This window comes from Nerophis lumbriciformis, linkage group LG14 (genome assembly GCF_033978685.3).
Source record: "Nerophis lumbriciformis linkage group LG14, RoL_Nlum_v2.1, whole genome shotgun sequence".
Lineage (NCBI taxonomy): Eukaryota > Metazoa > Chordata > Actinopteri > Syngnathiformes > Syngnathidae > Nerophis > Nerophis lumbriciformis.
Genome location: NC_084561.2, coordinates 21,761,183 through 21,774,741, shown reverse-complemented (window position 1 = coordinate 21,774,741; position 13,559 = coordinate 21,761,183). Strand labels below are relative to the sequence as shown.

General features: G+C 38.7%; 1 protein-coding gene across 3 annotated transcripts in view; it reads left to right on the top strand.

Annotated features, from left to right (window-relative positions):
• mfsd12b (major facilitator superfamily domain containing 12b) overlaps positions 1-13,559 on the top strand; it is a 28,742-nt gene that overhangs the window by 3,537 nt on the left and 11,646 nt on the right. For all 3 annotated transcript variants that reach the window (XM_061975836.2, XM_061975833.2, XM_061975834.2), the window contains exon 2: positions 8,764-8,974. In XM_061975836.2, coding sequence (XP_061831820.1) covers positions 8,764-8,974 — 211 coding nt within the window. The remainder of the gene's footprint in view (positions 1-8,763; positions 8,975-13,559) is intronic.

The window sequence follows — 13,559 nt, the reverse complement described above, 5'->3', positions numbered from 1 at the left end:
ATCATTCATTCATCATTCATTCACCAGTGTGAGCGGCACCGGGGGCAAGGGTGAAGTGTTCTGCCCAACGTTGGCAAGTATGGGTCCGAGGGAAGGATTATGTAGGTCACGGGGGTCAAATCCAAGGCAGATCTGGCCCGCCACATCAAGAGCCTGGAAATAATATGCGTCAAGAAAGTACTTAATCTTTTATTTCTAAATGTATTAGTTTTTTCTATTTTGACAGAAAAATTGCATATATTTTATACTTAAATATGATCTAATAATGTAACGAATATATTATCATACATTCCAAACATTTAATTTTGTTTTAAACACAAACAAATACTTAAATATCTGCTAGTTTCAAAGCAAGTTGGCCATCAAATTGTACACTTGCAGCTCAGTCGCCAGAATTTTACTGTTAAAAACAGTGGTACCGTTTTTCCTTTTACACTAATATGCTACAAAAACCATGAGCTGCCAGTTTTTGACTGCAGATTTACGTTAAAAAATATACAACAATCAAATGCATTGGCAATTGTGTAATATCATGAGAGGAATCCTTATACATTTATATTCATATTTTATTCACTGTTACAAGTGGCCCCCAATGTAAACACTGCTGTTGTACATCATTCCTCCAACAAGGTCTGTTTTTAAAGCATTTGCTCCCCTCTCATCCTGGTGCTAACTACAGAGTCATCTTAAAGGGGCCTTATTATGCAAAACCAATGTTTCTTACCTATTGGTACCTGTTTTTGTGTATTAGGGATCGGCATAAGTCTCGAAAATGTGACATCAAACCATGGAGGCTTGGCGGACATATTCATAAAACTATCTCGCCTTCCTTCATACTTCCTCCAAACGAGCCGTTTGGAATTTGCACAACATGTGACGTTTTTCCAAAGGGTGACATCAGCAGATATATCCATATATTGTGAAAATTTACCAGAAGTGTTTTGCGCAAGTTCGCCATTGTACTGTAGTCAATAAGCTCTTTCGTTTTCTTTATCCTCTTGTTGTGAGGCAGACTGGCTCGTACATGCACATGTATCTTCCGCTTTTGCCATTTTTACTACAAAGTAGCGTTTAGTTCGAACTAGGGCTGGGCGATATGGCCTTTTTTAAATATCTCGATATTTTTAGGCCATATCGCGATACACGATATATATCTCGATATTTTGCTTTAGCCTTGAATGAACACTTGATGCATATAATCACAGCAGTATGATGATTCTATGTGTCTACATTAAAACATTCTTCTTCATACTGCATTAATATATGCTCATTTTAAACTTTCATGCAGAGAGGGAAATCACAACTAAGTAAATTTAGCAAAACTGTATTTATTAAACAGTTATTAAGCAATGACACAAACATTCATGTCATTTCCAAAACAGCAAGTGCAAGATTGTCAGAGACATTTTAAAACAAGCTATAAGTGCACTTTTGTGCATGATGACACACAAGATATTTCAATAAGTGTTCCATAAAAATGAGCTGCATATCAAATAGTATATGTCCTACGGTGTTGATGTGGAAATAGTTGCTTCGGCATTTAGTTGGTGTGGCACCGAACGGAGATGTTTACATGTAAAGACATATTCCCGCTTGAAGCCAAACCACCGTTCAGTGTTGGGTTGGTTACTGAAAAGCAGTAACTAGTTACAGTTACTAGTTACTTCATTTCAAAAGTAACTCAGTTACTAACTCAGTTACTTACACCAAAAAGTAATGCGTTACTGTGAAAAGTAACTATTTAGTTACTTCTTTTTTCGTTTTTTTTTTAAGCTCCAATTAATGCCCTTTTAGCCTTCATTTCAGTACTGTTATTGCACTGGGGAATAATACAATCTGTTGATCAACTTGACATGCATTTGCATCACTCAACTCTGCTAAGCCATGTGGTCTACATACAACACACAAAGACAAAGATATGTTACAAAGGCCAATTTGTTTCTGGCCAGAACAAATTGACACAACTATTTTAAATAGCTGCAACATAACATACATAAGTAACAAACAGCATAATAACAGCATAGATGTAAACCAAGAAAGGCACACACTACATACACAAAGTCTAACCAGGCATTTTCTTCCTCAAGTAATTCTTATACAAAATCATGTCTGAAACCCAGAACACTACACATTTCCCCAGTTTTAGTTTAGAGATAAGGAAAGATTGGCCTGGCCCACTAGGATCCCTCTTTATGTTTGTGAACTTTATAGTCTATACATTTAGAGTGATGTGATAATCAAACACTCTAGAAGTCTAGAATGAAAGACTATATAAGAGAATTGACAGCAACATTCCCTCTCAGGAGCGCGCATGTGCAATTGCGCACTGCTCAAGCGTCCTCTGCGCACGGCAAATCTATGCCATGCACAAAATCAAATAAAAAAATAAGCGCATAACAATTTTCGACACGACACGGACACGACAGAGAAAACCGTTTTCGTCATCATTGTTCAAATATTGTAACGTCTGTCGAGACGCTTTGAGGACATGAATTCCATCCATCACTTTACTGAGCAAAACTCTTTACTGTCGGCCATAAACACATCACCAAAACATTAGTAAAAAAAATTATATCTAGCAAAACTGGTCATTTTCTGCAGTACAAACCAGACCAAAAGCAACTTTGTTATATCAACAGCAGCCGCTCGCTCTCTCACGTGCGCCAACACTTGCACATATGGCACTTAGCCAGTGATGCGTTTACAGCCACACAAAAAGTCGGACAACTCCAACACCACACATAAAGTGTCATTCCAGGTCGTTACACTATGATTTACCAATCAAATGTGTGCTTATTCTAGTGTCATTTATTAGGAATCTTAATTTATAAATATTAATCATTAAATGCTGTTAGTATATTAAATAAATACTAATAAAAATATATTTTTTACAAACAGGAAGTTGCAGGAATGTACCCATGATCCCCTGCTTACATCTCATTGTGCAACATGTGAATGTTTTAATGGGAACTAAATGCAATGTCTGAAAGGGGTACAAATTATTTCCAAAGCTGGACCTCCACCCAGACAAACAATACAAGTACACAGTTCATGAAAAACAATATTTTTTGTTATTGTCACTATAAGTGGGCCTAAACACTTATATTAGAAATGGAAATGACTGTTGTCATTTGATTCTAATAATAAGAGAATGTTGTCTGTCTATCTGTGTTGGCCCTGTGATGAGGTGGGGACTTGTCCAGGGTGTACCCTGCCTTCCGCCCGAATGCAGCTGAGATAGGCTCCAGCGACCCGAAAGGGACAAGCGGTAGAAAATGGATGGATGGATGGAGATGTAAGTTGTTATTTAGTGAGGTTTGGGACAGGTGTGCTGCTGGTGTAGCCACAGTGTGCACGTCTAAAGTTGCTCACATGGACTCCACTCAATGCTCAGGGACTTTTTGCATTTGCTCACACATGAACAATTAGAGGGAACATTGATTGACAGAGTGTGTACCTTCAGCGGTGAATGGTGGTGGTGGTGGAGGTGAAGTGGCATCAGAGTCTCTGTCTCTCTTTACTAGCTTCGTTGAAGCATGTTGCTATGTAGCTTGTTTCAGCAGATTTGAATTGCTGTTTTGGGCAGTAGATGGCATCTTTGATCCAAAGCACAATTTACATTTAACTAAAATGTTATTTTCTTTGTGCTCGACAAAAGAAAAGTAGTGAAAATATCTCCATGTTAGCAAATTCGACTTCTGGCTCCGCCATGATCAGACACGCCCCCCCCCTCCCTCGCTCCCCACACTCACACTCAGACACACCCACACAGAGCGCATGTCTCTCTCTCTTCTCCGGCTTGTGACACAAGAAGAATCAGAACGACACAGCAGCCCTCCGATAAAACACACTTTATACTACATAAAAAGTAACGTAAAATAACGCAGTAACGCATCATGTAGTAACGGTAACGGAGTTACTGAATATAAAAAAATAACGCGTTAGATTACTAGTTACCGCCGAAACTAACGGCGTTACAGTAACGCGTTACTTTGTAACGCGTTAGTCCCAACACTGCCACCGTTAGACAATGGATCCTGTCCTGTTTTTCTTGGGAATTAATTATTCCTCCATTTGTTACCAGAGTCGCACCTTCTTTCTCTGGTATTACCACACCGTTAGCTGATAGCATCACAGCTAACGTTACCATGTCGCTACTTGTCTGCTCTGCGGGAGCGTGTGACGTTGCTCACGTGACAGTATGTGACGTATGTAAGAAGGTGCGCTTGTTTTAGTCTCTGTGAGAAGGAAAGACAGGAAAGAGTGAGAAACGCAAGCAGTGTAATGCCCGCAGCTAAAAGCAACTGCGTGAGAACGTATACTCGAATATCACGATATAGTCATTTTCTATATCGCACAGAGACAAACCCGCGATATATCGAGTATATCGATATATCGCCCAGCCCTAGTTCGAACTTATATCTGTCAGTAGACGCCATATCAGGGATGGCAAACGGACAGCCCGTGGGCCATATCAGGACCGCAAACAAGCTTAATCCGCAAGATGAGTTTGCTAAATAAAATAATGAGCTTACATTTTTTAATGAAAGAAACGGATGTTTTAAAATGTTTCCACTGGATGTCGCAATAGTAATTCAAGTGTAACACACATGACACTGTTTAAAGATGTTGGGTCAGCTGATTTTAAGCGCCCTCTGGATTTGCTTTCGCTACTCCAAACAGCGCAGGTGCAAACAATCAGCTGCTCCTGTTGTGGCTGGCACCAGATGGCGCCAGACTGATGCTGCAGCGACGCACAATACCTTCTTTCATTGTAAATTTTCCACTCAACGGATAAAATAACAAAGCAGTAAGATGCAAAGATTTAAGTCAACATGACCATTATCTTTATACTTAGAGCTCTGTGCGGCGCTCACAATTGGTTGACGGCCCGATGTGCACACTGAACGCCGTTGTAAAATTGTGTCTTTCTACATTTGTTTTTTGTCCTATTTTATTTAATGCTTAAATCTAGCATGTTCACATTGGTTAAATTTGTAATGTTACCTTGATTTCAGCTATGGTGTAATTTTGATAATTGTTTTGACTATATTGTAATTGTAATATTTGAATGATGATAAATGAATGTGTTGTGGCAGTTTGGATGTCACCAATGCGGTGGTTTGAGGAAACACTTGGTTGCTTTTTCAAACACGTCTTTCTGTCAACATAAGAATGCTAAACAGGAAGCGCTTAAAGGTTATTGGCTTTGAAAAAACACTGACACAAAGCCTAAGTTCATTGTGTTCTTCATGGTGTTTGAAACTGCACTTTGTGTTTTGTTTTGCCAAGCGGATTATTTGTAATATGTACATTTGTAATAAGTACAGAATGTGCTATTTTTGGCCAAAGTAAGACCGAGAAAACAATCAGAAGTGGTTATTTTGAAGTTATTATGCCAAGATTTTACCAGTCCGGCCCACGTTGGTGTAGACTTTCCTCCATGCAGCCCCTGAGCTAAAATGAGTTTGACACCCCTTATCTTTTGAAAGCGCTAAAAACTACAACATGGCTGACGGGGAGAAGACACAGTCGAAGCGGAGGTACGTAAATAAGAGGGTTAGAGGGATTTTAGTCCTTAATAGTAATTTCATTCATGGGGGTTATGACAGAAAATGTATAAGAAGCGCTGGGTTACACAAACAAAGGTAAGACTGCTGATTAGACCGATGTCCACAAGATTGAGGGTAAGCCACAAAAGATCATCACTAAGAAAGCTGCTTGTCCAATGATTTTTTTGTTTCCAAGCATATTCCTAGAATGTTTAGTGGAATAAAATGTTTCTCCAGCAAAAAAAAAAAAAGGAAAACTGCAGCATTGAGAGGATTGCCAAGCAAAATAAATTCAATTTGAGGGAGATTCACAGGGAGTGGACAGAGGCTCGAGTCAGTGCATTAAGAGCCATTACATACAGCCAGACATTGTGACATTCCTCAGAACCAGAGACAAGGTTAGAAGTGTCTTGAAAAAAAAACAATTGGACCTCAATGGCCCAAAGTCCTCATTTTAAATAAAAGCACATTTTGTTACACAATTTGCTAAGGCAACTCATTTTGATTATTTTTTACTAACAGATTGATTGCTTTAAAATCATAAGTCAATGTGACAGACTTATTTATTTTGATAACCCAAAAAATGCCTGGAAATTCTTATTGCATAATCAGATAATAATAACGTCTGTAGAACATATGCAATTGCATGTACAACATTTTTCTGTCAAAATTGAAGGAACAAATACATTTAGCCAGAAAGTGCTTTTTTAAAATTTTCAGCCTTTCATAGGCCACATAAAATGATATGGTGGATCACATAAAAATGATGTGGCAAAGCACAATAAAATGAAGTAATGGATCATATAAAATGAGAGGGGCACATTGAAATTATGTGAAAGTCAACCTTAAAAAGATGGGGCGGGACACATTTATTGGTGAGGCACAATTTTAAAAAAAAAAGTGATGGACCACATAAATTGATGTACCGGGTCACATTAAAATGATGTACATAAATGTCTTGGCGAACCACATAAAGTGATGTAGCGGGTCACGTAAAAATTATGTGGAAGTCCACCTTAAAAAGATGTGGCGGACAACATTAATCGACGTGAAACACAATACAATGAAGTGACGGAGCACATAAAATTATGTAGTGGGTCACATTTGAAATTAAGTCTATTTTAAAAAGATGTGGCAGACCGCAGTAAATGATATAATGAGGCAGGATAAAATGATGTGACGTAGCGTGCCACAATAAAATGAGATGGTGGGCCACCATAAAATTACATGACGGGAGTCCATAAATGATGTGGCGGGCCAGATCTGTCCTCGGGCCTTGAGTTTGACCAACTAAGTGCATCGAAATGAACATCCTTTTCAGAAGCTAGACATTTAGGTTTAAAATATCATTTTTTGATTGATATTATGTAATATTCAAATTTTCGGACCCTGAAATGTATATTTTCTTTATCTGTAAGCCACCAAAATGGCAAGAAATAAAGACTAGAAATATTTTACAAAGTGATTTTAACAAGTCTATATTGTTGAACAATATATATTCACATTTTTACTGAATTCATTGATTACCGCACACTTACTGTATCGTTCGCAATGATTTTGTATGGCGAATGCGAAAAGTTCATTTTGTGTCAACCCGCCTCGCCCAACCGCTTGGGGGCATTAGCATGTGCCAAACCACCATCTTTGTTTGTGTATAGCAAACAATTGTTGCATTTACCATACTCTTCATATTTTAGCAAGAGGACCGGCCAACCGATGAACAACAAGTGACATTCTTCTAAGAACAAACAAACGTCAGTCAAAATTGATAAAACAGTATTACAGCAAGCCTGGGATCGTGTGTATCACTCGGGATGCACAATATTTTCTTTTCAAGCCAATACTGATAACTCTTCTCAATTTAGCTCAACTTATTTATATCCATGATCTATTTTTAATTTTGATTTAACTCTAGTTTGTGCACACTTGGAGGTAAGGAAGACTCAAACAAAGGTGGATTTGACTAAACATACTTGTAGATGTGTCCTAACCAAACATGACGTCACTATGGTAACATCACACGTCAATACATCTCTAGTGAAACTTCTGTCCTTAATTACAGTGCATCCGGAAAGTATTCACAGCGCTTCCCTTTTTCCATGTTTTGTTATGTTACAGCTTTATTCCAAAATGAAATACATTCATTGTTGTCCTTTGACACACAATAACTCATAATGACAATGTGATTGTTTTTAGAAATATTTGCGAATGCATTCAAATGTGAAGCTCAAAGTTGAGCTCGGGGGAATCCTGTTTCAACAGCTCATCCTTGAGATGTTTCTACAGCTTAATTGGAGTCCACCTATGGTCAATTCAGTTGGTTGGACATGATTTGGAAAGGCACACACCTGTCTATATATATATATATATATATATATATATATATATATATATATATAGTAATTATTTAATCTCATTATGGTAGATAACGGGTAAACTATGAAAAATTTATATATTTATAAAATAGTTTTCTCGCCCACCCGGGGCAGTAGTTCAGGTCCTTTAAGGACCTGAACTAAATGACACATACGCACACACACACACTATCGAAAATAACTCTCAGTATGATTCAGTGTACTGCATTACTACTATATGTATGATGTCCATTAAAAAAACATTGTTTTTTTGACATAGCTCTTGTTTTGAACCTTACTGCATGCACCTACACATAGTTAGTAGGGCTGTCAATGTATTATTTTCAATCAGATTATTCACATTTTGGAATTTGGATTACTTATGATTAATCATAGGTGGTTACTCGCTTGCATAGTTAAAATGTGCTAAAATTTAAGACGTTAATCTTTCTAAATAAATGCAATTTTATTGTCAATGTCTTTCAGAAACGTTTCTAAACGTTTTACTTGAATGCATGTCATTTATTTGCACAAAACCTGGTAACAGTTTAATCTAAAATTCTTTCAGGGTGTATTTTAGATTGGAATTTGCCTGCGAGCGCAACAGTCAGTCTCCTCACTCATTTTTGTTCTGACGTATGCGTTGGTCTGATCATTGACCGTGTTGCGGTTAAGGTAAAAAAAGATGTTTACAGGCAAACTAAATGGCATGATTACTCCAAGTGTGTGCATGATTAATGCGATCATTTTTTGTGATTAATCACATGAGTTAACTCATTAATTTTGACAGCTCTAAATTATTTACAAATAAGTACAAATAGTATTTCACTAAATAATCCTCTTTGCCTCCTCAACAGGGTCCGTTTGTGTTCTTCTCTCTTTCCCCTTCATTTTCAACCCCTGCCTGGCTTGCAGCGCCAACACCCCCCAGTGGGCCGAGATCGTTTACTTCGTCCCCTTCATCATCATCTTCCAGTTTGGATGGGCGGCCACTCAGATCTCACACCTGTCCCTCATTCCGGAGCTAGTGTCTTGTGAGAGCGCCAAGGTGGAGCTCACCGCGTACAGGTGGGCTGACGACACTACATGCATCAAAGAAGCATCTTGAGTATTAGGAAATACACCATCCGTCCATCCTTCCATCCATTTTCTACCGCTTGTCCTACTCGGGGGCGCAGGGGGTGCTGGAGCCTATCCCAGCGGTATTCGGGCGGAAGGCGGGTACACCCTGGACAGGGGCGCCGAAAAGGGGGGGTAAAGGAGACGGATTCTAGGGGCCCATGATGGAGGGGGGCCCAGAGAGGCCCCTAATGATGATGCAATTATAATACAGAAAAAATAATGACACTGTGTTGGGGGCCCTGTAAAGATTCTTTTCATGGGGCCCAAAATCCCTAGCGGCGCCCCTGACCCTGGATAAGTCGCCAGCTCATCGCAGGGCCAACACAGATAGACAACATTCAACATACACAATCCAATTGGAGAAAATGAAAACAATGTTTATTACATTTAGTAATAATAATAATAATTTAAAAAAAAGAAAAGAAATACATACTCCAGTTTGGGGGTTCATAGTAATAGTCAGCAGGAGCATACTGCAATAAATAAAATACATTTTGAGAGAAATTATAAATTTAGCCAGACAACCATTTGTGCCAGACCTGAGGGATTTCCATCTTTAAAGACTTATTTAACTTTGTTTCATTCTTAATATACTGTACATATTTTGTTTTTTTTCCTTTATTTATGTGGATCATTATTAACTGATTAATTGTGGGGCGGTCTAGCTCCTTTTGTAGAGTGGCCGTGCCAGCAACTTGAGGGTTCCAGGTTCGATCCCCGCTTCCGCCATACTAGTCACTGCCGTTGTGTCCTTGGGCAAGACACTTTACCCACCTGCTCCCAGTGCCACCCACACTGGTTTAAATGTAACTTAGATATTGGGTTTCACTATGTAAAAGCGCTTTGAGTCACTAGAGAAAAGCGCTATATAAAAATAATTCACTTCACTTCACAATGTACTAGTATGATCTAATTCAAGAAACTCTTCAAACTTAAAGTGTTTACAAACTACAAAGAAGAATAACCATGATAAACATTCTTAATTTATTCCATCCATCCATTAATTTTCTAAATAATCTTATTTATTTCACCATATGAAATGTAACTTCACTAATTCTTATTTATTTATTTATTTTTAATGTTATTACTTATGGAATATATTGTGAATAAACTGAGAACAGGAAGTAAACAAAAGTGTTAGCAACTGCTAAGTAAAGGAAAAGGGGTAAGATTAAATCATCTCTGCTTCTTCCGACTCCTTTTCGAACATGTTGAACAGAGAAACTGGAAATTGTGATGTATCATGTTGTATGCATGCATGTTCCAAATAAACACAAACTCAACTCAAGTTACAATAAATTTTAATAATTTAATTCGATTTATTAGTTTTATTTTTACCAATGTAAACCAGTTTTTACGGCCAAGTGTTTAACAAAAACAAAGAAAAGTGTACCTTCTCATTCCACCCATTTTCTTCTGGGCATCCTGTCTGTGTTTTTTAACATATGCTAGCTGGTCGTGATGTTATAATATTTTTCTGTCAAATTTTTTTATTAAAGGCCCATTATTAGAGTCCTCGTAGACTGTCAATTGGAATCAACCACCAGTTTAAGCTAAAGAAAAGCATAAAACTGCTTTGCTCTATTTTGTCCTAGTGTTGTCAAAAGGTTATTTTTAAAAGTCAGATTAATCACAATTTTGAATGTGTATTAATCATGATTAAAGAGTAATGACGGTGAATTGGAATGAAAAAGACCCCAATATTTTGACACAAATTGAATTTTTTGTCAGAATGTCATACAGAAACATTGTGTTACTTGAATGCGTCACAATTATATGTTCAAAAACTTGGTAACAGTTTTATCTAAAGTTCAGTCAGGGTGTATTTTGAAGCAGTTTTTCCCCAGTGAGCACACCAGTCGGAGTCTCTTCACTCATCTTTGCACTGACGTATGACTGAATCAATAGCAAGCCGCGCCATCTTTAGTGTAACTATCCACGATTAAGGTAAAGGAGCATGTGTGCTAAAAATAAATTGTGTAATACTATACCACTATACATGATTAATAAGATCACTTTTTGTGATTCATAATCATAACATGGGTTAACTTGTTATTTTTGACAGCCCTAATTTTGTCTGTTTTATCCGTATAGGATGGCTTAACTATGGATCACGTTCTAGCAAATGCTTCGTAAACTTTCGCCCTCTTTCATAACCTTCTCCTAACTACTGACCCTGAACACAATTAGATCCCTTTGAAGCCTTTATGCTCGTTCTAGCCAAGCAAATGTCAGCAAAATCCTACAAGATCAGCTGAGCTTTTATTTGGGGGGTTAATCAGTTACTTTAATTGGAGGCAGCCGTGTGCGTGCCACTATTCAACGTTTGCATGTGATTGAAGAGGTTAGGCACAAGATTGCGATTTGTTTGTACTCATTTTTACAGTATTGATTGATTGATTGAGACTTTTATTAGTATATTGCACAGTGAAGTACATATTCCGTACAATTGACCACTATATGGTAACACCCAAATAAGTTTTTCAACTTGTTTAAGTCAGGCTCCACTGATTCATGATACAGATATATACTATCATCATAATACAGTTATCACACAAGATAATCATCAGAGTATATACATTGAATTATTTACATTATTTACAATCCGGAGTGTGGGATGTGGAGGGGGGGGGGTGTTAGGTTTAGTTGTTGTCAACACTTCAGTCATCAACAATTGCATCATCAGAGAAATGGATATAGAAACAGTGTAGGTCTGACTTGGTAGGATATGTACAGCAAGTAGTGGACATAGAGAGAGATCAGAAAGCATAAGAAAATGCCCTTTCTTTTACACCTGTTGGGAGCGCATTCCATATTGATGTGGCATAGAAAGAGAATGAGTTAAGACCTTTGTTAGATCGGAATCTGGGTTTAACGTGGTTAGTGGAGCTCCCCCTGGTGTTGTGGTTATGGCGGTCATTTACGTTAAGGAAGTAGTTTGACATGTACTTCGGTATCAGGGAGGTGTAGCGGATTTTATAGACCAGGCTCAGTGCAAGTTGTTTTACTCTGTCCTCCACCCTGAGCCAGCCCACTTTGGAGAAGTTGGTAGGAGTGAGGTGTGATCTGGGGTGGAGGTCTAGAAGTAACCTGACTAGCTTGTTCTGGGATGTTTGGAGTTTAGATTTGAGGGTTTTGGAGGTGCTAGGGTACCAGGAGGTGCACGCGTAATCGAAAAAGGGTTGAACGAGAGTTCCCGCTAGAATCCTCATGGTGCTTTTGTTGACCAGAGAGGAGATTCTATAGAGAAATCGTGTTCGTTGGTTGACCTTTTTGATTACCTTGGTTGCCATTTTATCACAGGAAAGATTAGCCTCTAGAATGAAACCTAGGTAGGTGACCTCATCCTTCCTGGTGATAACAATGTCACCCACTTTTATAGTGAAGTCATTGACTTTCTTAAGGTTGATGTGGGACCCAAACAGGATGGATTCCGTTTTACCTCAGTTTATGGATAGCTTGTTGTCAGCGAGCCAGGTGCACGTTCTACAGAGTTCAGCACTGAGGATTTTCTCAACCTGTGACTTGTCCTTGTCTAATACCAGTAGGGCCGAGTCATCCGCAAACAAGAACAATTCACAGTCGCATGCTGATGACATGTCGTTTATGTATATTAGGAACAGTAAAGGCCCTAATATACTGCCTTGGGGGACTCCACAGCTTATTGAGAGGGGGGGGGGACACAATGCCGTTCACCTCTACCACCTGTTCCTTCCCCTCCAAGTAAGATTGCATCCAGCTCGATGAGGTTTTGTCAAATCCGATTGCTCTGAGCTTATCCAACAGTATAGCGTGGTTAACGGTGTCAAAGACCTTCTGGAGGTCCAGCAAAAGTACATTAAACAAACTAGAAAAAATTAGGATCAGGAAAAGCCTCGCACTGGATATTTTATAAAGTCAAATCTGCATTGTCACTAGGAATGAGTACCCTTCACATTTGAACCAACATGGTACCACATCTCAGTACCTGGGAATCGATATCAGTACTCAATGGTAACAATTTTTGGTACTCGTCTGTGGGTGTTAATAAATGTTAATTCTTTGATATTAAAATAAAATAACATTTTGTAACATTTAAAATGAGCTGAATGTGATAACTGTGCTATCCAGCTGTTAAATCTTACTTTGTTATTACATTTGTGAGTCTCATTTGCAAGTATTAAATAGTAGACTTTGTATGCAGTGGCAGCACGGTGATACAGGGGTTAGTGCGTGTGCCTCACAATAAGAAGGTTCTGAGTTCAATCCCGGGCACGGGATCTTTCTGTGTGGAGTTTGCATGTTCTCTCCGTGACTGCGTGGGTTCCCTCAGAGTACTCCGGCTTCCTCCCACCTCAAAAGACATGCACCTGGGGATAGGTTGATTGGCAACACTAAATTGGCCCTAGTGTGTGAATGTGAGTGTGAATGTTGTCTGTCTATCTGTGTTGGCCCTGTGATGAGGTGGCGACTTGTCCAGGGTGAACCCCGCCTACCGACCGAATGTAGCTGAGATAGGCTCCAGCACCCCTCGTGACGCCGAAAGGGACAA